Raw genomic sequence first — 24,449 nt, 5'->3', positions numbered from 1 at the left:
AAGAAAGAATCAGCAGTAGAGAGAGCTGGGGAATGTGATGCAGAAAAGGTCATGCATACGTTTGGTATGACCTTTTCTGCATCACATACACTATAAGCTTAGCCTATAACAAGTGCTCATCCTGTGACTTCATCCAAACAACAAGTGTAGTGGTGAAAGAAATATTATTTAATTAACTAAAAACCGCAAATACCACAAGTAAGTGGAAGTAGAACTGATGCATGTGTGAATAGTGTAAACAGCATTTTAATATCATACTTGATAAATGTGGTCGTGGAGCCAATTACAACTTAATGTATATTACTATATTGTGTATAAAGTACAATATGTCCTGGAGTAGAAGTATAGTGTAACATAAAATAGAAATACCTAAGTTAAGTACAAATAATATACATACAAAAATAAATATACAAACTCTGTCATTCTCTGCACTTTTGGAGGTGCCTCCCACTTTGACCTTAGGACTTCGAACCCATACTCGGCACAAATGTTCCTGTACACTATGTCAGCCACTTGGTTATGGCGTTCCAGGTATGCCGTACCTGCTTGCATTTTACACCCCGCTGTTATGTGCTGGACTGTCTCAGGGGTATCTTTACACAACCTGCACCTGGGGTCCTGTCTTGTATGGTAGACCCCAGCCTCTATTGATATTGTGCTCAGGGCTTGTTCTTGTGCTGTTATTATTAGTGCCTTTGTGTTTTCTTTCAGACCAGACTTTTCTAGTCACTGGTATGATTTCTCGGTATCAGCCAATTCATATCTGTCGGTGGTATATCCCATGCTGGGGCTTGTGCTTCCATGATGGTTCCTCCTCTCCCCCTGCCTCCTCATCACCGGGTTTCTGCTGCCTGAGATATTCACTTAGCAGGTCATCACTTGGAGCCATCTTGATTTACTCCTGGATCTTTGTTGTTTTATCCTAGATAGTAGCTCTGATGCTCACTAGTCCTCGGCCACCCACCTTTCACTTGATGTATAGTCTCAGGGTGCTGGACTTGGGATGAAATCCTCCATGCATTGTGAGGAGCTTTCTTTCTTTTCTGGCCAGGTTATTATACCAGCTGGGTATCTTATGACTGGCAGTGCATTTGTGTTGATAGCTCAGACCTTGTTCTTACCATTCAGCTGGCTCTTCAGGACCTGCCTTACCTGTGTTGGCACTTGGCTGTGACTGACTGCCTTACAGCCTCCTCATGGTTTCCATTTGCCTGTGGTATTCCAAGGTATTTGTAGTTGTCCTGAACATCGGCTATGTTGCCTCCTAGTAGTTCCTAGTCCCTTCAGTTGTGACCATCTTACCTCTCTTTGATAGCCTACCATCCAACCACATTTATCTAATCCGAATGACATTCCGATGTCATTGCTGTAGTAGAGCCTTGTGATGTGGATCAGTGAGTCAATGTCACGCTCATTCCTGGCATGCAGCTTGATGTCATCCATGGAGAGAAGGTGGCTGATAGTCACTCCATTTCAGAACTGGTAGCCTATCTAATAGTCAATCCAGGCAGTGCACTGGTTAGTCTGTCTGTTCTTGGAATCTTGAGTGACATGCTCTGTCGACCAGTAGGCCTAACTGGTGTTTGGCTCCACTGGTGTCTTTGCCAATTTCTCTCTCACTCTCACACACACACACACACACACACACACACACACACACACACACACACACACACACACACACATTTTAGGATTGTTACACGTTCTACTCTTCCATAGAGATAACTGGACTAAAAAAAATCTACCCAGGTAGGACTACACGCGACTCCCGCCAGAGGGAGCGCGTGTCATCTAAAGGTAGAGGTTTGTGTATATGTGTTTTTGTGTGTGTGTGTGTGTGTGTGTAAGAGAGAGAGAATCCGGCTGCTGCTGCTGCTGAGCTGCCCGCTCCTGCTGAGGGGAAGAGGAGGAAACATGAGCTCCAGGAAAGGTGCGTATCCCTCAGCCTCTAACCTGACTATGCTACCACACTTCTGGTTTTATTTAATATGAAAGTGGCGGAAGTTACGCGTGTAGCTAACCTACCGGGCACGCTAAATGACGCTAAATGACCCGTGCCAGCCAGCTTTAGAGCTTAATGATGTGTGTTTGTGTTCTCTCCCCGTCCCTCCTACACCCTTCTCCGGACTCGGACGTCGGTCATGCCCGTTGATAAACGTAACCTCACCCCGGCAGTAATGGCCATCCAGGCCAGAAAAAGGAGGCCGAAGGGAAAGAAAGACAGAACGGGTCACCATCGGAGGTAAGCAGGGCGGCGGCGGTTGACTGTTCGACGTAGTGGGAGTGAAGTGTTTGTTTGCCGGGGTTTGGTTTTCTTGGCAGCGGGTGCTTCTCCGTGTGACGCCGGGCGCTGCTGCCGGTGCCTTGGTGGTATAGACTGAGCACATATGGCAAAAGCCGTGTATTTTCAGCACACAGGCAGGCTACTTTGGAGTGTGGGAAGTTGCTGTTTACGTTAGAGGACTCAGACTGGGACTGGGTATTTGTGTGATGAGGACCACACTTGACTCCCTAACGGCGGTTTCCAGCATTTCCAACATTTGCATCCACAGAATCCTACAATTCTTCAGCTTCGTACCTCATTTTGCCTCTCCTAGGTTCCACTACTGATGGCCTCTTGATTGACTGATTCTGACTGGGGGTTGCAAAAGGAGGTGTGACAGATTTGACAGCTCATTTCCTTTGCCCCTTTGCAGCAGTGATGGCAGTAGTATACCAGACGTATAACACTTCAATTTATCGCCTAGCCTATTTGGGGATCTCTCACATGGTGTTTGATTATGTAACTTTTCTTGAATTTGTAAGAGCATTGTTTCCTGGTGTGTGTGTCTGGTTTTGTTAAGCAGTCTTGCCGGGGAGATGCACAGGTATTTAACGGCGTGATTTTCCCGGCATGACTGGTTGCAGCGGACTGGAGTGTGAGCAGCGCAGTGGCTCTGTAAAGTGCATGCGAATTGGAGTGGGGAGAGTGGGAGCTTACTTCATGGCATGATGCTATTGGAGCTACGTCACCGGCACCCGAAGAAGGCCTCAATTAGGTGATACCAACAGTGTGGCCACCCCAGGGTGCTGCTCGGGTCTGCTGCTTGAATGTGCTTGTATTCCCAAACCCCTGCACATTGAATTACAGCAAACAGATGTGTGCAAAAAAATTCAATACACATATATTGGATTGTCACATATTTCAGGAAGCTACCTTGTAAATAATAAATGAAGCCAGTGGTAGCTCTGAGATTGGTGATATGTTGTGGATGTGGCTTTTTGCCCAGTGTATGCTGGGATATATACAGTAGTGCTCAACTCTGATAGGATTAAGCAGGCAGAGAAAATGAGTAACAAAATGAGGCAAAATGACTCGGAGGAATGATTCCAGATTATTCTTAAAGATATTCACAATGAAATAGGGCTGCAACTAGCGATCATTTCCATTATTAACTAATCTGCAGATCTTTTTCTTGAACAATAGATAAATCATTTGGTAAATATACAATTTAGCATCATTTAAAACAAGGAAAAGTGTCAAATTTGTACATTTCAGGAGCTGAAACCATGTGTTCCTTGCTTATTAAATGACTTCAACAATTAATCGATTATCGAAACAGTAGCAGCTTAATTTTCTGTTGATGGACTATTTGTCTCAGCTGTACAATGAAGCATATTACATAAACTCATCATCTAGCAGAGGCTTATCTGGGTCTGGGTCACCATGGCATCAGGGCACACACACACACACACACACACACACACACACACACACACACACACACACACACACACACACACACACACACACACACACACACACACACTTCCACCACAAAGAGACTTTGACATTCAGATCAGTGTGTACTCTGGTTCAGTCAATGCATTGTCACTTGACTTTGATCTATACTGATTTAAGCTGATACAACTTCCCATGTTTGATCTCATTTATTGAGACACGCATGCAAATAAATGCACGACTTTAAAAAAAAAAAAAGGAAATCTTTCCTCACCCACCGACTGTGTGCAGTCTTACCTCGCTCAGTCTTGCCAACAAACAAACGGGAAGGAAAGATTAAAGGAACAGATCATGCGTTCTTGCTGAGGACTTACTAGGAACACACTGGAGAGTTTGTGTGTGTGATGTTGGGGATTACATATGTACTGTATGTCCATCCGCTTATCATCATCACATAGCAAACCCACTAGGCATTATCAGTTATTCTTCCCGAAAAGTCCTCTACTCAGGGTGAAGTTTGGTAGAGTCATGCTGGGGCTTATGTGAGGTTACCAAAAAATTGCACTAATAAGAAGAGTAAAGTAGGGCTGCAACTAACGATTATTTTCATAGTCGATTAATCTGTCGATTATTTTCTCGATTAATCGATACGTTGTTTGATCTATAAAAATGTCAAAACATGGTGAAAAATGTGGATCAGTGTTTCCCAAAGCCTAAGATGACGTCCTCAAATGTCTTGTTTTGTCCAAAACTCAAAGATATTCAGTGTACTGTCACAAAGGAGAGAATAAACTAGAAGATATTCATATTTAACAAGCTGCAATCAGAGAAATCTTATTTTTTTTAATAAAAAAATGACTCAAACGATTAATCGATTATCAAAATAGTTGGTGATAAACTTTGTTTCAAATATTTTTATTATGAAGCTTAATTTCAAAAATCTAGTTACAAAATTGTTATTACAGTGCTTCTTTTTTACAGTATAACTACAGAAAAAAAGGAATGGAAATAAGGATAAATAAAAACTAAAAACAAAAAATTACAAATGAGAGGCCCTAATCCCTACCCACAATACCCCACCCCGGACTGCGATCAGGAAACTACTTGTCCTGTAAAATAAGATTTCAAAGGTCGCCAAATGTTCTCAAAGTCTTTTAGTTGGTCCTTAAGGATGTACCGGATCCTCTCAAGGTGGAGTGTGTCCATCATCTCCGTGAGCCATATCTTCAGTGTTGGTCCCTCTTTTTTTTCCAGAATAAGAGGATACACTTCTTTGCAGTGAGAATTCCATATGCCAAGAAGCGCTGTTGGACCAGTGTCAGTCTCTTTGCTTCATTGGATATCCCTAAGATTACTAAAACTGGATCTGGGATAATTTGAATATTTAACACCTTGGACATGAAACTAAAGACATCACTCCAATAACCTTGTATTTTGCAACAGAGAGCGTAACTATGAAGTAAATCACCCACATGAGTGTCACATTTTTCACACAGAGGAGAGAGCTCAGGGAAAATCCTATGAAGTCTTTCTTTGGAATAATGTGGCGATTAATTTAATAGTTGACAACTAATCGATTCATCGATTCATCGTTGCACCTCTAGAGTAAAAGTATCCTGCTCTAACAGGTGCAACAAAATTGTATATTTTATTAGAAAGTCATTAGTATAGACATGACAGGAAATGATTAGAAAGAGAGGGCGGCAGTGTGACATTGCAATTGGTGGTCAGTACATCTGTGGGGTGTACCAAGTTAGTTTGGGCCTTTTTTTAAATGCAATGCACTTTTTATGTGCACTTTTATTATCCAACTATACATGAGATGTATTCATACAGATTTTTTTGTCTTCATTACTGTCGAGCCAGACTGTGATCTGAGTCACAGAAGTTTAGTTATCGTTAAAAAAGTGTGGCTACTACAGCACCTTCTTTTTGCTTTGATTTTCTGTAATCAAGTTTGAATTCCTGCAGATATTTAGGTTATTTTGTTGTTAGGGCAATCATGCTTGCTAGCCCATAAGATGCATCACTTACTGTGTCTAGAGGATCGAGGTTGATTTGCTATTCTGCTTTTTGTGTTTCCCACAGAAACAAACTTTGCTTTTCCTTTCAGTTCTCTTTTCTATTACCAAAATTGTTGTGGATTTTATGAAACCTGGAACCCCACAAGCTGTAACTTTAACAAAAGACCACAATTACTATTAGATGAGGCAATGTAAACAGTACTCAAGTACGGACACATTGACAGTTGTTTATTTACTGAATCTGTTATTTAGGGACAATATTTAAGTCATCTTTTATTCGCCACATACAGTATCTCAGATACCATTGATCAGATACTGTCAGGATGAATGTTGTTTCTGGAGTTTTTCAGTTTCACTTTTTTACAGTTTAAAAAGCAATGTGACATTTTTGTACTGATTCACCTAAAGGGAAACTGCATCATTTGTGAGGGAATAAATGCTCGGTGTCACCTTGAAGTTTAAAATCGTCAGTACAAGCGGTGGATCAGTCATATGTTGGAGAGCAAATACATTGATTGCTGAGCAGAGCGAGTTTGAAAAAACCAAACACCACGTACCAGGCTGAAGCAATGCCAGCAAAATTAAAAGCCACCAGTTTGATTTGTATGCGCAGTTGTGCTTTGGTATTATTTTTTGGATTTATCTACTAAAGTAACACAGTATTGTGTGTGTGTGTGTGTGTGTGTGTATACACAGGGGCGCAACTACCCAGTGTCAGAGGGGTATGCAGCCACAATTTTGCGACATTAACGGTTGCCCTTGGCAACCAAATTGTGACAATTGGCAACCTAATCATTACCCCCAGTTGATGTGATTTGAGTGGTGAGTGGCTTTCCATCTCTCTCTGCACTATTTTTCCCCCAAAAAAAACACAGTGAATAGGTTGGTCAACCGAACTTCAAACCATACTGGACATTTAGTTTTGTGTGGTCTAACTAATAGAACTCCTGATGTCATCACTGGTCTCATCTCTACGTGATGCCATCGCCGGCCTCATGTCTGTCTCATTCACTCCTTGCCTGTGTTCTTCTCTACTAATCATATAGATATAGATATATTGTCAAACAAACATTATGTAATAGTTTTTTCCATATTAATAATATTAAGAAATGAATCTGTTGGTATGACGTGGCTCCCCCTACACTTCCACCTAATGTTAGACCTACCTGTTGCCTTCCCCTGTCTTTCCTGATCCACCATCCTCACACCTGTATAATATAATAGACTCACTGTTAAATATAGCAGCCTAAATTCAATTCTTAAATCAGCCTAGTGATGGCATCAGATAAGACAACTATTATGCAGGAAGGTTATGCTGCTGTTGAAATTACATTCACATTTTGTATTTTAAATATATGTATATATTTTTTTCTTCATATTTATTTATTTTTCTTCTTGTCATTTATTGTGCATGCTACCTTATATTTACCAATAGTTATTTGACCTTAATAAAATTGAGATATGTCATGCATGGGATTGGTATCATAGGGTTTAACCAAAATCTAAATGTAGCCATCAGCAACATTGGTTTGCATTAAGTTAGCAAACACTAGCCAGTCTGTTAACATGAATATTTGCAAGCCTCCAAGTTTGGTAGCAAATCTATGCATGATTCCATGGTAAACCAGAGTTATTGCATTAGTTATGTTTTCCAGATTCTTGTCATTTATTGTACATGCCTTATATTTACCAGGTTTCAGCTCAGCAACCTCGGTTTTGCACATTCTAAGCTAGCCGTAAACCCCCATTTAGCTGCTACAGTCCCAGTGTTAGCAAACGCTAGCTAGTCTGTTAACATGAAGCCTTCAAGTACAGACGTCACACTTTAAATCCTACTTGTTGCCTTTCACCATCCACTCCTTTTACCTCTTTCTTTTTCTATTTTTAGCCCCCGACAGCTGTTTTGCTTTGTTCTTTTTCCATAGACAACTCACTACTCGTACCTGCTTGCTCTGCGCTCATGGTGCCCACCCGCTCCCCACTCGCCCCCTGCCCCCGCCTCCCTCTTCTATGTCAACATTCTATGATGGAATCTTATGAGAGAGGGCGCCTACTCTAGCCTGTTAGTCCTCTAAAATGTTATATAATAACATTGAGGAAATGCAGAAATGATTTTAGAAACGCACAACAGCAGCTACATATAGAAAATACCAAAAAAATAATTACATTTTTTATTTATTTTTTTAAACCATGCTTTGGCGCCCCCCCCCATGGTGCTGCGCCCCTATGCGCCGCATATAGCACATACCCACTTTTTGCACCACTGGATATACAGGTTCTGTAGGTGGAGTAGTAGGAGATGCTTGAACTTGGTTGTGGCCCAAAAGAAAAGTTCAAGTTCATACTAAGTTTACTTTGATACACTATCTCTTTTCATCGTGCAACTTTTGCTCTTGTTGTCCTTTGAAGTTTAGGATATCGCCTGCCCATCGCAACCTGATCTTATCTCTTTATTTCATCAAGATATTTGTCATTCGTCTTGCTGATCTGGCTATTGGTATTACACAACGTGTGTCGTATTACACTGTGTGTGTGTGTGTGTGTGTGTGTGTGTGTGTGTGTGTGTGTGTGTGTGTGTGTGTGTGATACTTGAGTTGTGGTTTTGAAAGCTTACTGGCATTGAGCCACCTGACTTGTTGTGTATGGTCCAACAGGTTGAGGAACTTTTACTAAATATTTAGCAATGTTCCCATTCTTGCTGCATTTCTTATACTAAGTGGCTAAATATTTTTTCATAGGGCTGCAACTACTGAGTGTTGTCATTATCAGTTAATCTGTCAATTATTTTCTGGATTGATTGATCATTTTTCTTCTAAAACAAAAAAGTCAGAAAATTGTGAAAAATGTCACAATTTCCTAAAGCACAAGGTGACATCTTCAAATTGCTTGTTTTTTCCCCGAGGGACACTCCAAAATCCAAAGGTATACAGTCAACTATCACATAAGATGAAGAAAAATTATGATTAACTGAGTCATATTATTTTATGTTCAAACCAACTTAACTACGTTTCAGACATTATTTAAACATATACATCCGTGCAATGTTTACTTCAATTCTTACTGTGCAGTTTGTTATATATCCACCATTTGTTTTTTAGTAGAAATTGTTTAACTAATACCAACAAAATGAGTGCTTTGCAGGTTGCTGCAGGAGCCACACAAAACAACAGTTCTCTTTTCTCTGACATGACTTGTTTAGTGACGGATCATAGCTTTTACACCTTCACATTTATTTTTCTCTGTTTATCAGCTCTCCCTTTATTGAGTTTTTACTGTTACTTGAAATAAATGGACCATCATGCCCTTTGTTGTGCATGTTGCCTTAGCAACACTGGATGTATGACTCTAGTAGACCAGTAGCAATAATAACAGAGGGAGTCCTAGTCACCATAATTACAAGGCACAACAATGATGCAGTAGTTTTGAGGCATGGCAGAGTAGAGTTGGCACCTACGTAATGACTGCAAAATAATAAACTTTTCTTTTCTCTGGCTTTTTAAAATGGCGGTTAATGATACAGATACATATATGACTGAAGGAGGTTACTGCAAGAGTTTTGACTAGCAACCCTTTCCTTGACCTGTCATAGGTTACCATCAGCGCAAATGCATCCTCTGGTGCAAGTCGACCCAACTGTCCACCCTTAATTAAAAATCAAACGTTTGATCCGCCTTGTTGAATACAGACTATAAATGTTTCTGCTTTTCATATTAGACGATGACAACTCATAGCAAGTTTCAAGTGGCCGAGGCTTTAATGTGAACTGCCTGCTAGATTAAATGAATATGGATCAGCATACACAAACATGCTAGGGTCGTGAGGGTGAAGATATATAAAGCGACAGCATAATAGCATTCATTAGTCATAACTTTGCCAGCCGGAGAACTGCTGAGTCTAAATGCTAATATTCTTCCTGGGACATGTATCTGTCAGCTAGCAGTATACCAGTCGTAGTAGTATGGGGCTTTCTGCATGAAATGAGCTGACTAATGTTCCCACACATTGCACTTTAAACTGCATTGATTTTCGTCGAGGTTTTGCCCAGCCCGTAGTCTTTGACTGAAGATGAGAGTAGGCAGCCAGCTAGAACACTGTGCAGAGACGAGACAGGGTTTATTCACTGTATCAGGCAATAGACTGAAGCTGGAGTCTGTCAAGATTTAAATCACATGTCAGGGTTCTTTTATGTTATGAATTTATAAAACTAAAGCAGTTATATGATGCATACCACATAAATTACATTTTGGTTTAACAGCATATAGATGTATACAAAAATAGCAATTACAACAATACTGTACATGAAATATGTACACACACAGTGTATAACATTAATATACAGGCTCTATCTTTGGCTCTTGTGACTTCATAAATTCTCCATATTTTTAAAGATAATTTTATGCCTTTATTAGGTTGCGATAGTGGAGAGAGAAGAGAAAATTGAGGGAGAGAGACAGGTGCAACAAAGGGCTGTGGTTAGTCTGCATATTAACCCCTAAGCCCCCAAGTCCATCTACAATTTGTTCAAAAATTCAGTTTTTCTGAATACTGTTTTTAAGTTTAGTTTGATATAAGAAACGCATATTGCTTTAGTGTGTGAGATGTTAGAACTACAGTTCAATATTTGGGGAAGTTATTTGCTTTCCTGCCAAAAAGTTAGATAAGAAGATCAAAAGTACTCTCATACCCGTGTGTAAAATATGAAGCAAGCCTAGCTTAAGTCAACAACGATTGAAAGTAACAAAATCCCCCTACAGCCCACAACCACCCTGTAAAATCACAGGTTGTTGTTTTTCCAGTCTTTATGCTAAGCTTAGGAAGCTAAGCTGAATCCAGCTTCATATTTAAATGTCAAACTATTGCTTTAAGACAGACTTTGGGTTTTGTCATTACATTTAGCAATGTTCTTTTTGGTCATGTGTAAGATCCGTCTGCTGTTGTGATTAATGGTCCTTTATTGATCAGCAAGTGGTAAGCGAAGGGTTCTCTGTTAATTAATTGAAATGATTCCCTTGGGAGCTGGGGAGTCCAGCTACTCTAGCTATGGATGAAAACCATGGTGGGTTAAAGTGCCCATATTATGAAAAAATCACTTTTTCTGGGATTTGGGGTGTTATTTTGTGTCTCTGGTGCTTCCACACGCATACAAACTTGGAAAAAAAACCCCATCCATGCTGTTTTGAGTGAGATACGGGTTTCTGAATGTGTCCTGCCTTCAGTCTCCGGGTGAGCTGTTCAAAATTGGCAGGGCTTTCTACGTCAGTAGCCGAAATGAGGTGGCTAACCGTAGCATGCTAGCTCGTTCTGAATGGCAAAACACTGCTACAACACACACTAGTTCACCATAATCTACAAAGGAACTACTTACATGTCCCTATTCTGCAGGTATTCCACGCAAAGTTGGAAGTGTGCCCTCGTTTAGAAGAAGTATCCCGACTGCCAACAAAGATGGTACAGCAGTGCGAGGTCTCACTCTGTAGCTAAAACAGAGACCTGAACACACAGGGTGAAAAGAGGAGCTGCAGCAATGTGCAGTACAACAAAATATGGTGTTTTTTGAAAATTAAACCAAGTAAACCTATTCTGGTACAACCTCAAAATACAATCATGAACCTGAATGAAAATGAGCATAATATGGCCACTTTAATGGTTAGTATGCAATGTATTATACAGACGTGAGGAAGCGCTCAGAGATTTCATCTTTGGCAAGCAGATTTGTACTGTTCCGCTAATAAAGCTCCCTTCATCAATACTGCAGCCTGGCTGGATGAAGCTGATGGCGGGTGCTGAGAGCAGAGCATGTGAGCTGCATGCAGAGAGAGGGAGGGAGAGACAAAAAAGGGGGAGAGAGAGGCATGCTGAAAGCTAGAGAGGTGGAGCAAAAGATAAAGAGCGAGAATCGAAGGGAGGAGGCCTGAGTGGGTGAAGAGGAGAGTTTGCATGTGTGAGCATGTGGCTGGCCAACTTAAGCAACAGGAAAGCTGGGGATGGAGAGAGTGAGTAAGGAAAAGTGGAGAGAGGGAATTAAAGGATGCCACAGGGCAGCTGAAAGCAGGAAACGAGGGTTAGTAAAAACTGCTGCGGTGGACACACATGGAAAGCACATAGGTTGTTGAATGGCAAGTAGCTGAATGTAGAAGCAGAGTGGAGAGCTCAAAATGTTAATTTACATACAAATATGACCCATGCAGGCTACAGGCCTATGTTCGGTTTGAGTCACAACCTTTGAAATGTATCATTCATTACACGTCAGACCTGCAGGACAAGAATGTATATAGTTTCCTTCAAGCAGCTCAACACAGGGCAGGGGCCAAAAGAGTAATTTATTTTGTTTTCATTGTCATGGCCATGGAGGAGCCATCCACACCCACTGTCTGTCATGTCAGGATTGTGAGGTGTAACTAACTAATGTCAGCCTACAACACTAGGCTTTATAGTGACAGTTGAGCAAAATTAAGAGCTGCAGTGAACTGCAGAGTCGAGTGATAATTCTCTGTAGGTTCTCAACTATGAGGGAGACCTTCACCTATACATCGTCATTAAATCCATAAATTAGTGCAACTTTAATCAGAAGGAAAGCTATTTAATCCACAATCAATGTATTTTGATGATGTGTTTAAATTCCTAACCTGTGCATCTAGCTGCATATGAGGAAGGAAATGTTTTCAATCTGTCCAAACTGGGAGAAGTTTACTCCTGATTTATTTTTCTATAATCCTACAGTTTATAATAAATAACCCAAATAGGAACTGAGATTTGTGGATATAGACTCATACTGTCAGAGAGACCCTCACAGCTCATTCATTGTTATACATACTGAATTGTAATATGATATCAGCCGCTTCCTCTGTGGTGTCTGAGTAGGAATGATTTCCTCCCTGGTGGCCACAGTGCCAGTGCTGGCTGACTGGCTAATTGAATATACTGTAGAAGTAGGCCACTCCAGTAGTTGTATAGGAACTCCTGAAGAGAAGCTGCCAATTTAAACTCACATTTTCAACAGTCATTAGTTAGTGAGGTGTGCTGATTTTGCCATCAAACCTGCCAGCACTATAATGTGTTGTCATTAGGCTATATGAACTGCTCCTAAAATGTACTCGTATAGTGGCTTGTTTTAGGGACTTACAGGGAGGATTTTTCTGTTGGATTTTGCTCCCCTTTATTAACGTAGATGTTTGTCTGACTCGGGGAGTTTGAGCTGTTCAAGGATTTTCCTCCTGCTTTCCCAGAACGCTGGCCAGGAAAGCACAATATCCGAGGAAATCTACCAAGTCGATCAGATTGAATGAGCAGACAGGACAAGATGGAATTGAAAGAAGGTGGTTCCCATGTTTAAGGTGTGTGTTCCAAATTGGATTTGTTCAAGTAGGGACAAGAAGCAAGGATTTGTTCCTCTCTTGTAATGCCTCTGAAGTGTGATCCAGCTCTGCAGTTGCAGGTCAGTGGGTCATCACGGAAGGAGGAAGGGAGGACATTAATAGGGCATGTGTAATTCTGTGAGGGCTGGAGGAGCTCCTCACAGTAGGGGAGGCTGAACACTGCACAGTCGCCCTCCACTGCCACCTTCTGGACCATTGTGAAGGAGGAATTGTGCTTATGAAGTTCCCCTTCTGATGGATGTTTTGTCAATTTTTTTTCGAATTATTTCTGCATTTTTGACAGTCAAATGTATTTTTTTTACTGCACCTTTTCTCATTTTTTGTTTATTTGGCTAGATTTTATATATTTGATGCTTTGATGCAAACAAGAATGTATGTGTGTGTGTGTGTGTGTGTGTGTGGTACTTCTCAAAGTAACATCTCTATCAAGTAAATCCTTTATTATATAGCCTATCTATATTCTGATAATAAATGTGTGTGTTTAACTGAGACCTGAGACAACTGAGACAAATAAGTGGACAGTACAACTGTCAACTTTTTAAAAACATGTTCACACTAAAGAGTTGACAGAAACGGAGGTGTCACTGGCAGCTTTATTTCCTCAGCATAAAGTGCTGTCTTTGGGTGTTTCTCTTCCTAAAAGTGTTATGCAGTTTTATTCAAATGCAAAGCCAGAATACTTGCTGGTACACTCCACAGCCCCCTAAAGCACAAAGTTATTCTTCTTTGATGAATTATCTGAGCTCATATTAACACGTTATTGTACTTTGATGTTGCAGCACACTCTATGCCTTTGGAAGCCTACAATCTTTAAAATTCCAAGAGTTCATTTCTTCAGTATGGTCACACTTATGATCTTGTTTGGACTTATCTTTGATATTGCTAAGGGTGTAAGAACTGTAAATAAAAGTGATTAGTAAATGGAAATTACACCCTTGCATATTGCCATCTCGGATCATTTTTGCATATTCTTGTCTGTGTCATGGCTATCTCTGCACCCCTACAAATCTTGATGCTGCAGATCACTTAATGTCCATTTAAAAACATAATCCAGCTCCTCCCATTTGTGCTTGGTTAATAGCTTTTGCACAAAGTAAACTACCACCGTTGATTTAAAGTAATTACCCCCTTTTGAAAAAATAGGAAAAGTTGAACACAAACCCAAAGCCTCATGGAAAATGTAGATACAATTTCAGTTAACTGCAGAAAGCCTATTTTGATGATGAGTTACAAAGATGTTGCTCATGTCGTCAGTGTGGTTTAATGGATCAGACTGCAACACATTTAAACATTTCCCCCCAATTTACTCACCAATAATCACAGATAATATAATGAATGCAGACACAGGTACAACATGGCAGAATCAATACTCATTCCGTTGGTACTGGATTGCTTGTTTCGGCTGAAATCACTGTTTCGCATGTTTACAGTCCAGCCACAAGGTATTTCTTTCTGTCTCAGTATGTCTACAGCACTGCACACTAACCCAGATCTCTGGAGAGTGTGTGTATTCCTCAAGTGTATGTGTGTGTCCTTCACAGTCCATGCATCCGCTCTGTTCTATCAAGGCTGCTGCTGCCATTGTAAACAGTGAGTAATTGGCTACACTGAGCAGTCTGGTGTCCTCTTTAAGCCTTGCATTGAAAACCTGGCAGGAAAATTGTTGATTGATAGTGTGTTAGATGACTCAGAAGTTACATGTAGTATTTATGACTACATGTAGTAGTCATAAAAGGAAAGGTGGGTACACTTCAAGTTGGTCAAATTAACCTACCAAATCAAAGGATCACATTTAATTTACCATCCATCCATCCATCTTCGTCCGCTTATCTGGTATCGGGTCGCGGGGGTAGCAGCTCCAGCAGGGGACCCCAAACTTCCCTTTCCCGAGCCACATTAACCAGCTCCGACTGGGGGATGCCGAGGCGTTCCCAGGCCAGGTTGGAGACATAATCCCTCCACCTAGTCCTGGGTCTTCCCCGAGGCATCCTCCCAGCTGGACGTGCCTGGAACACCTCCCTAGGGAGGCGCCCATCCTTACCAGATGCCCGAACCACCTCAACTGGCAGCGGCTCTACTCCGAGCTCCTCACGGATGACTGAGCTTCTCACCCTATCTCTAAGGGAGACGCCAGCCACCCTCCTGAGGAAACCCATTTTGGCCGCTTGTACCCTGGATCTTGTTCTTTCGGTCATGACCCAGCCTTCATGACCATAGGTGAGGGTAGGAATGAAAACTGACCGGTAGATCGAGAGCTTTGCCTTCTGGCTCAGTGTTTGTTATAGACAATCCATGACTGGCACAGAAGTCCAACAACAGACAACCACTCTGGTTTAGATCAGGGAGGCCGTTCCTCCCAATCACACCTCTCCATGTATCTCCATCATTGCCCACGTGCGCGTTGAAGTCCCCCAGCAGAACTATGGAGTCCCCTACTGTAGGCCCATACAGGACTCCATTCAAGGTCTCCAAGAAGGGCGAATACTCCAAACTCTTGTTTGGTGCATAAGCACAAACAACAGTCAGAGTTTCCCACCCCCACAATCCGCAGGCGTAGGGAGGCGATCCTCTCGTCCACCGGGGTAAACTCCAATGTAGCGGCGCTCAGCTGGGGGCTTGTGAGTATCCCCACACCCGCCCGGCGCCTCACACCCTGGGCAACTCCGGAGAAGAAAAGAGTTCAACCCCTATCCAGGAGTATGGTTCCAGAATCGAGACCGTGTGTAGAGGTAAGCCCCACCAGATCCAACTGGTAGCGCTCCACCTCCCGCACAAGTTCCGGCTCTTTCCCCCACAGAGAGGTGACATTCCACGTCCCCAGAGCCAGCCTCTGCCACCCGGGTCTGGTCCGTCGAGGCCCCCTGACCTTCACCGCCACCCATGTGGCAGCGCACCCGACCCCAGCGGTTCCTCCCACAGGTGGTGGGCCCATGGGATGGAGAGAGAGGTGCCACGTAGCTGTTTCGGGCTGTGCCCGGCCGGGCTCCGTGGCAAACCCGGCCACCAGGCGCTCGCTGACGGGCCCTCCATCTGGGCCTGGCTCCAGATGGGGGCCCCCGGGCTTCCTCCGGGCAGTGTCATTCTATCTCTTCCTCATTTACTCATAGGGTTTTTGAACCATACTTTGTCTGGCCCCTCACCTGAGACCACTTTGCCATGGGAGACCCTACCGATAAGGTGATGATTCCCGGAGTAAATTTAATTTACAGTATAAGAAAAAACCAGGGCTGCAACTAATGATTTTCTGTATTTATTTTAGTCCAAGGGGTGGCATCTTCAAATGTCTTGTTTTGTCCAACCAACAGTCCCAAAACCCAAATAAATTAAATTTACTATCATATATGAAAATGAAATGAAATGAAAAATAACAAATCTCCGTTGATTTGCTGTAACTATAGTGCACGTTTATTTTATTTTAAAAGATTAATTGATCATCAAAATAGTTGCCAGTTAAACAATTTTCTGTTGTTTTGTTTTTGGTTATAAACCAAAGTATTGACAAATTGATATTTTTGACCTGATGAGAGTGCTGGATGAGTATCACCAAAGTGTTTACAATTTATTTATAGGGGGACATGAATGTCTCTAGCAAATGTCATTGCAATCCATCCAATAGATGTTGAGATATTTCAGTCGGGAACGAAGTGGTGAACCGATGGACCAACAGACAGACCAAGATTGCCATCTATAGAGCCATGCCTAAAAATGTGCAGTTACTAAATATAATGCTACTGCATTAGTGCTTTCAGTATGAATGTGATACACCTACAGATCACCAGACTATTGTAAACTGGCATTAAGCTACTTTTTTAGTTCAGGTCAAATCTGTTGAGTTCAGTATAGCCCCATTATTATTATTATGAGGCGTATTTTCCAGTCTGTGTTTGTTCTTTTGGCTGCCTTTTTGGTGGGACTTCTGTTTAACCCCATTTAAACTTAAAGGCTGTAATCTCACATTTAGTCTTACAGAGACATTTAACCGCCAGCCTCTCTATTTTAGTCCCATTACAGCAGTAGCTCTGCTATGTGAATTTTCACATTCATCGTGTTGACATAATGTTCGCTGGTGACCGCAGGCCTGCCTTCTCTCTCTCCCCTGCTGCATAGCTGTTATCACAATACTCTGAAGCTGGAAACACACGGGGCTCAATGTTGTACGCCCCCTCAGCTTGAAGCCCAGCATATTTTCTGCTCAAGATGCTTTATGACAGTAGAGGGAAAAGACACCTTGTTGTTTTTCTGTTTATCATTGTTTGGCCTCCCAAAAGTGCTGCTTTTTACTTTCCCCCTGTGTCCTATATCCTATTATGAATGCCTTGTATTAAGTGAAGAGTGCATTGTGAACGCAGGTTTGAGTCTCAGGAGTGTAATTCTTGTTCTGTCCAGTAGAGGGTAGCCATGCCCATGTGCCAGTTTTAGTCTTTTGTTGAAAGGATTCATTGTAGGTACTGTTCTCCCCCTCTTGTTTTTGTCATGCTGGAAATGATTGAATACTTTATCGATTAAAACACTTAAATAAGTAAAAATAATATTTGGAGAAGGGCCTCCTGATTTGATGCTTGGTGGTTAGACAGGCCTCTCTCTCCGTAACCGTAAAGGTCAAAGGTCACAAGATCGATAACAGCAGAAGCCAGTGAAATATAAAAAACACTTACACAAGTCAAAATAAAATTGCCTGTCAAAAGCTGTCATAATACTTCTTCAAAGGCAACAAATAAATATGATTCTTAAATTGCCAAGCTCAAGCTATAAGAATGTTAAGTATTTATTTAAAAATAATGTATCCATCATAGAATTACATACCGCCATGCATGCATGCAAACAGCATTAGTGTTGCACATAAATTAGATTAAAATAGTAATTTAATAATGGCATTTAAAGAACACTGCTGACTGTCAATACGCTTTCTATTGATTAGATGCCTCACTATAAGCAACATTAAAGGGCAATCAGTGATTTCGTCTAATGTGTGTGTATGTGCTGATTTACTAGGCGTGCAAGAAAATCAAACGATAGCTCTTAAATAAAAGACCTACAAAAGTCAAAATGGGGGACACGATTAATTTGTTTTCTGAAAGTAACAATTAAAGCTGTGTACAAATTAGTTGATTAATCAATCAAAAGAAAATTAATCTGCAACTATTTTGAATCGATTCATTTTTCAGTCAATTTTCAAGCAAAAATTCCAAATATTTGCTTCTCAAAGATGAAAATTTGCAGCTTGTCTTTGTCACATATAGTAAATAAAATATAATTTGGTCTTGGACTGTTGTCGGACAAAACACGTTGCATTGAAAACACAATGTGATATAATATTATTTGATAATTATTCATTAATTGCATATACAATACACTGATGACACAAACACATTTGTCTAAGTTAAGTGTTACTGCTGGACCTGTCCTTCATTTGTGAAGTGAAGGGGCGTTAAAACAAGAAGTCGGCCATTTTGTGGTTGGTGGTAGGCTAAGTGTTGCCCAGCCCCATGTGTGATAGAATCCATCTAAACACGACAGCACGGTGAAGCAGCTGGGGTCAGAGTGCAAGAAAAGAGGGCAGAGGTCACTCATTCATTAATTAAACACACACCACTTAGCTAATGAGCTCACGCACGCACACACGCAGACGCACACACACACACACACACACACACACACACACACACACACACACACACACACACACACACACACACACACACACACAGGACCAGGTGCTATTACTGGGTCATAATCTCACTTTTTTGTGTTGGTATTAGCTTTAGGTAAACTGTATAAAACCCCCTTCCTCCCTTCTCCCTCCTCACCCACTTACTGCACCAACACATGCTCGCTTTATCTTGCAAAGTGCACACATTCAAACATATTGCTGTAGAGTGCGTTCCCCGGGGTAATGAGGCACAGAAAGTGCAAGATGCTTACCTGTGTATGTGTATGTCTGGGTGAATTACGAGCACTCAACACTGACCGGTAAGTAAGTGTGTGTGTGTGTGTGTGTGTGTGTGTGTGTGTGTGTGTGTGTGTGTGTGGCCATTTTCAGCTTAACTGGAAGAAAGTAGAGTGACTGAGTAAGAGGAAAAGGGTAAAGACTAGAATGGTTCAAGGCAAAGGCCAGGAGCGAGATTGAAGCCCATGACTCGTCCAAATGTCTGGTATTAGGACTTTTTAAGGAAAAGCACAGGTGTAATAAATAACATTATTAATGGCTGCATTGCATGGACGTGAGCCTTACTGGGGTCACTTATATAGAACAAATCTTGTATTCTTGTAATCTTTTATTTTATTATTTAATCTCCTCTATGACTCCTGTTATTGTTTTATTTGTCACTTGATGGTTGGTTGTCTGGCTTTAGACGTTTTGTTCTTGTATGTTGGTTGTGTGGTTGTCGTATGAGTGTTTCTTGTTCTCAGGTCTCTCAGTGAGAATATCTGATTAAATACAGTTAAATAGAAAAGAGCCATCATTAATAAAAGTAATTCCACCTGTGCTTTTCCTTCTACAGCAAGTCGAAATGTCCTCTGTGAAAAGGCATATAGGCTTTGGATCTGTGTAAAGTTGGAGCTGTAAAAAAATAAAATTAAAAAAAACATACTACAGGTGGGAGCCAGTTGTCCAGTTGCCCATGATAGCAAATGCTTTTTCCACAAAATTAGATGACCTAAAAATTAAAGTTTTAGAACAAACATGTCTGTACTATCACCAAGGAAACAAGTGTGAACTGTTAAAAGAGCACTCTACTGGTTTTAATAATGCACTTCATTAAGTCAGACTTAAACCAGGACAAAAGAGAGCGTTGAGGTGAACACATTATTCAACTGTTTTCACGGGCTGCGTTGTACTCCCTATACTAGATTGACTTAGATGGGATGTGTCCCTTTAAGATGGTCATATCATTTAAAAAAATACAGTGGCTTTGAAGATTATATTTTTTTTATCAAAGCAGCAGAGACTAAGATATCTTGATCCAAAACCATGGATCCTACACCTCTCATAATGCAACTCAATAGAAAAATACTAATGCTGTGTTCATGTCTTAACGCAGCAACTCAAATCCGTTGTTCAAGGTAATTAAACCCAAATTGAATGGATATAGAGTTACATTGACCACATTTTTCTTGTCATGGTCAGTTCTCTAGATTGTAAAGAAAATAAATAGTAGTAGTAGGATAGTAGTACCAGTTGTGAAAAAGTGTACATTATTGTCCTATATATTTATTTATACCCACTCTAATGTTCTACGCTCATATTAACAATGTAAATTGTATATATAGCATTTAAAGACATTATTCATTGAACCATTTGCTTCCTACGTATGTATGTATGTATGTATGTATGTGTGTGTGTGTGTGTGTGTGTGTGTGTGTGTGTGTGTGTGTGTGTTCAGATTAACATCCAGTATCCACTGGCTATGTCATGCAGTCTGAATTGTAGAGTCCCATAGGCGAGTGTGCTCCATATGGAAGTCTGTAGCTGTAAGAGATGCTGTAAGGCAGACCTGAGGCTATCAGTATGTCAATCAATCTGGACACTGGCGCGTTTTGCGTCGTTTTCTGCTGGCCTGTGAGTAGGGAGATCTGATGGAGGAAAGTTTAACAGTTCATTTACACATACTACAAACATTATTATGATACAAAGTTGGTTAAATATCTGCAAAATATCCCTTTACGATAAGAAACTTTGGGTGTATGTAATTGTGTGTGATTGTGTTTCTCTCCACTTGGAGGCAGTGTTTTCTCTGCAGACAGTAACAACAAGGCTGCTGACACAAAGAGCAGTGTCACTGTTAAAGTGGAAGCGTCTTACTTGTCTGAGTTAGCACACACACACACACACACACACACACACACACACACACACACACACACACACACACACACACACACACACACACACACAATCCATTGTGTATACATATGTCTACTTGTCAGTATGATTGTGCTTTTGCTGTGACTTGTCTATGGTTTCACTTGTGTGTTTGAGTGTACTGTTTGTCCAGGAGCTATTTGCAATGGGACCTGTGTGTGTGTGTGTGTGTGTGTGTGTGTGTGTGTGTGTGTGCATGCATAAACCCCTTCTCTCGCCCCAGCATCCACCAGGCAGTCAGGAGAAGTAGGCCGCTTAAAGATAGCTCCTGGCAGCCTCAATACTGTCTCCCAAAATATATCTGCTCATGAGAGTCATCATCTCGCTCCCTCCCCCATCTTTCTTATTCTTCTTTTGGTCCTCCGCCTTTTAGAACAAGAAATAGAACAAGAATCAGCCTTTGAATTTGCAAATTGATACCCTCTGTCAATGTCCTGAGGTGTGGATGTACGTGTGCATAACTGTAAGCGTGTGTGTGTGTGTTTCTTTTCACATGAATGAGCTTTTCCGTTTTTGGGGGTCTCACTTAGAGGTCATCACCATGGAAAGGTGACATCAGGATTGTACCACAGCTTTCTTCATAATTAGGGGTTTCATTGGTGAGCTTTGTCTATGCTCTGACCCACTGGAGAAATGTGTACTTCATAATCATCTTGGGCTTTTCAAATGTATAGTTTTGGCGAAAAATATTCAATTTAGAATTATATAAAACAGAGAAAAGCAGAAACACTAGAGTAGAAGGGATTTTTTAAACAACTTAAACGATGCATTGAGTAATTAATTGTGAAACAGCTAAAAGATCAATTGTATTAGCACTAGGGCTGAGCGATTAATTGCATTTGGAATAAAATCGCGATATGTTAAAATGAGATTTTCTAATGGCAAAGCCTGCGATTAGACTCTGGTCACGTGACACGCCAGAGTAAAGCATTCTGCAGAGAAAGCATCAACTTGCCAAGTTGCTGCGCAGTGTCAGGTATTACTGTGCAAAACCTGCCCTGCTAACATTGCTACCTCACGTGGCAACACTACTAACACTAACCTGTATCACCACTTAAAAAACCATCACAAAGCTATGTACGATAATTGCATAGCTAAAAAGCCGAACACCAGTATGTCAAGTAAGCAAATACCACCCGACAGGGATCACTGACCACATAAGCATAACTTCATATGACCGTACTGTACTTCAGAACAGAACGTGGAAATTACTCAAGGAGTAACATAGTTTATTGTGAAAGATATGATGCACCTCAGTACAGTGACCAAGCCTGGGCTTACGGCTTTGATATACACTGGATAAGCGGTACATGTACACTTAATTTCATCAATATAATAACATACAGGTCTGGCCTACAGGAAACAACAGTTCATGTTTATTCTATCTAATATTGTGTTGGTCATACGATACAATTATTTATTGTTTGTCTTTGTTGAATAATACAGCAGATAAAAAGCTTAAAAACAAATCACATTTTAAATCGCAATTGCAATATTGGTTAAAAAAAATCGCAATTACATTATTTTCCAAAATTGTTCAGCTCTATTCAGTACTAAGTTAAATCACGGCCCTGATGCTTTCTGTATTCATTTGAGTTTTGTCTTATCTTGGTTTCCTTACACGATCCAAGTTCAGATTAATTAGTGCCCATGTATGTAAATGTGTTTGATTTTTGATGGCTTTTTCCTGCATTATATCCCAGATAGGCTCCAGCCCCCTCCTCCTGTGACGACCAAGTGGAGTGTGCCCTCTTATATTGGCTCAGTATTCCTCTTGCTGCCTGGATGCGCTGAGACTTAGTGTGTGCTTTACCCCCCATTGGCCCACATACACAGATAATGAGGACAATAGTTTGGCTCAGAGACATGTGTGCCTAATGTAGTCCTTTTATGTGGGAAAGTGGAACTGTATGGAGATCGGAGAGAAAGGGAATCATTGTGTTCCCGTTTTCTTTCTGTGTGTCTCTCAGGCATGTCTCATGCATTTGTGGTTGTACTATTACCATGAAAATGTATTTGTGCAAAATCAGTAGCCATAATACACCCCAATAAGGCATAATAATTCAATATTTTTTGTATTGATTTTTATTAGAATTGTATCGTGATGGTATGACTCATCTTTATCCTTTTACAAAATTCTGTCGTCCAAATGAATGATTTCCACCCCAATTTAATTCGACATAACAAAAAATGAGATTGAGATTTTTGTTTACATGTGTGAGGAGTTTTGTCTGATGTAACGCATAACTGTGGAGCACAGTTGCAGTAGCCCAAACATCAGTCTGTGCATTTTATATGAAATCTTGTGTGATCCAGTTGAAATGATGTATCACAGTTTGTTTTTTTTAATTGCCATTGTGATATGTGTAGAAATATAGCCCATTTTGTATATACTATCTCTCATGGCAATCTATCCAATAGTTGTTGAGCTATTTCAGTCTGGACAAAAGTGGTGGACCGACCGAGTGTCTGACAAACCAACATTGCTTAGTGCCATGCCAGTAGCATTGCTAATAACCAGATAAGAGTCTGTTTTTGTTTTACCCAGCAAATTAAATACTTGACAAATAAAGATACTTCACACTGGTTGAAAATTCAGCAAATCTAATATTGCCATAAAGCTGCCATGCTATTAGTTTGCAACATTGTTTGCAACATTGCTTGCAATGACCTAAAACAACAATATTAAAGGGATAGCTACCTCCATAAAATGTATGCTGGCAGACAAAATCATCTCACAGTATTACCCAGCTTTGACTCCTTATATTTATCTATATACTGTACCTTTCCTGTTTAAAAATCTAGTGCACATCACATCGTTGACTATTGGCTAATCTTTTGAATAATCAACAAGTATTTTAGAGAAAGAAGCTGTATACACTGTTAACACTTGTACTGTATGTGTTCCCCATGTACACTCCCTGGACGACTAGTCAGTGCACATTAACCTAAGGATGCCCTTTTAACCCAGCTGTGTATATTCACACACACACACACACACACACACACACACACACACACACGCATACATCCGCACACCCACACACTAATATTGAGGTCAAATTGAGAGATAGAGACAGACCCCCCATCATGGCACACCCTCCGGCTACCTCTCTGTGAACTGTTCGCTCATGTAGAAGATCCATCTGCCCAGAGAGATGGCGAGAAAAGAGACGGATGGGGATAGAAGCAGAAAAGGATGACACACAAACACACACACACACACACACACACACACACACACACACACACACACACACACACACACAGCAAGCAGCATCCAAAAAAGACAGAGGTGGAAATTGGGTTTAGAGAAAAGGAGGGAGGATGCAGATAGAGAGGAGAAATGGGGGTGAAGGAAGGCAGATCTGTTCGGCGTTGCCCTGAGATACAGGATGTCGTAATAAGGCAATTGGGAGAGAGAGAGTAAGACAGAGCGAGAGAGAGAGAGAGAGAGAGAGGGA

The 24,449-nt window shown here is 41.0% G+C and overlaps 1 protein-coding gene across 7 annotated transcripts in view; it reads left to right on the top strand.

Moving 5' to 3' along the window:
* The first annotated feature begins 1,858 nt into the window (after nt 1-1,858).
* Nucleotides 1,859-24,449, top strand: part of srpk2 (SRSF protein kinase 2) — a 77,242-nt gene continuing 54,651 nt past the window's right edge. For all 7 annotated transcript variants that reach the window (XM_036002879.1, XM_031283364.2, XM_036002874.1 and 4 more), the window contains exons 1-2: nt 1,859-1,930; nt 2,176-2,242. In XM_036002879.1, coding sequence (XP_035858772.1) covers nt 1,915-1,930; nt 2,176-2,242 — 83 coding nt within the window. In that variant the 5' untranslated portion in view covers nt 1,859-1,914. The remainder of the gene's footprint in view (nt 1,931-2,175; nt 2,243-24,449) is intronic.

This window comes from Sander lucioperca, chromosome 7 (assembly GCF_008315115.2).
Source record: "Sander lucioperca isolate FBNREF2018 chromosome 7, SLUC_FBN_1.2, whole genome shotgun sequence".
NCBI classification, from domain to species: domain Eukaryota; kingdom Metazoa; phylum Chordata; class Actinopteri; order Perciformes; family Percidae; genus Sander; species Sander lucioperca.
The sequence above is the reverse complement of the archived record's forward strand: the minus strand, read 5'-3'. Positions and strand labels throughout refer to the sequence as shown.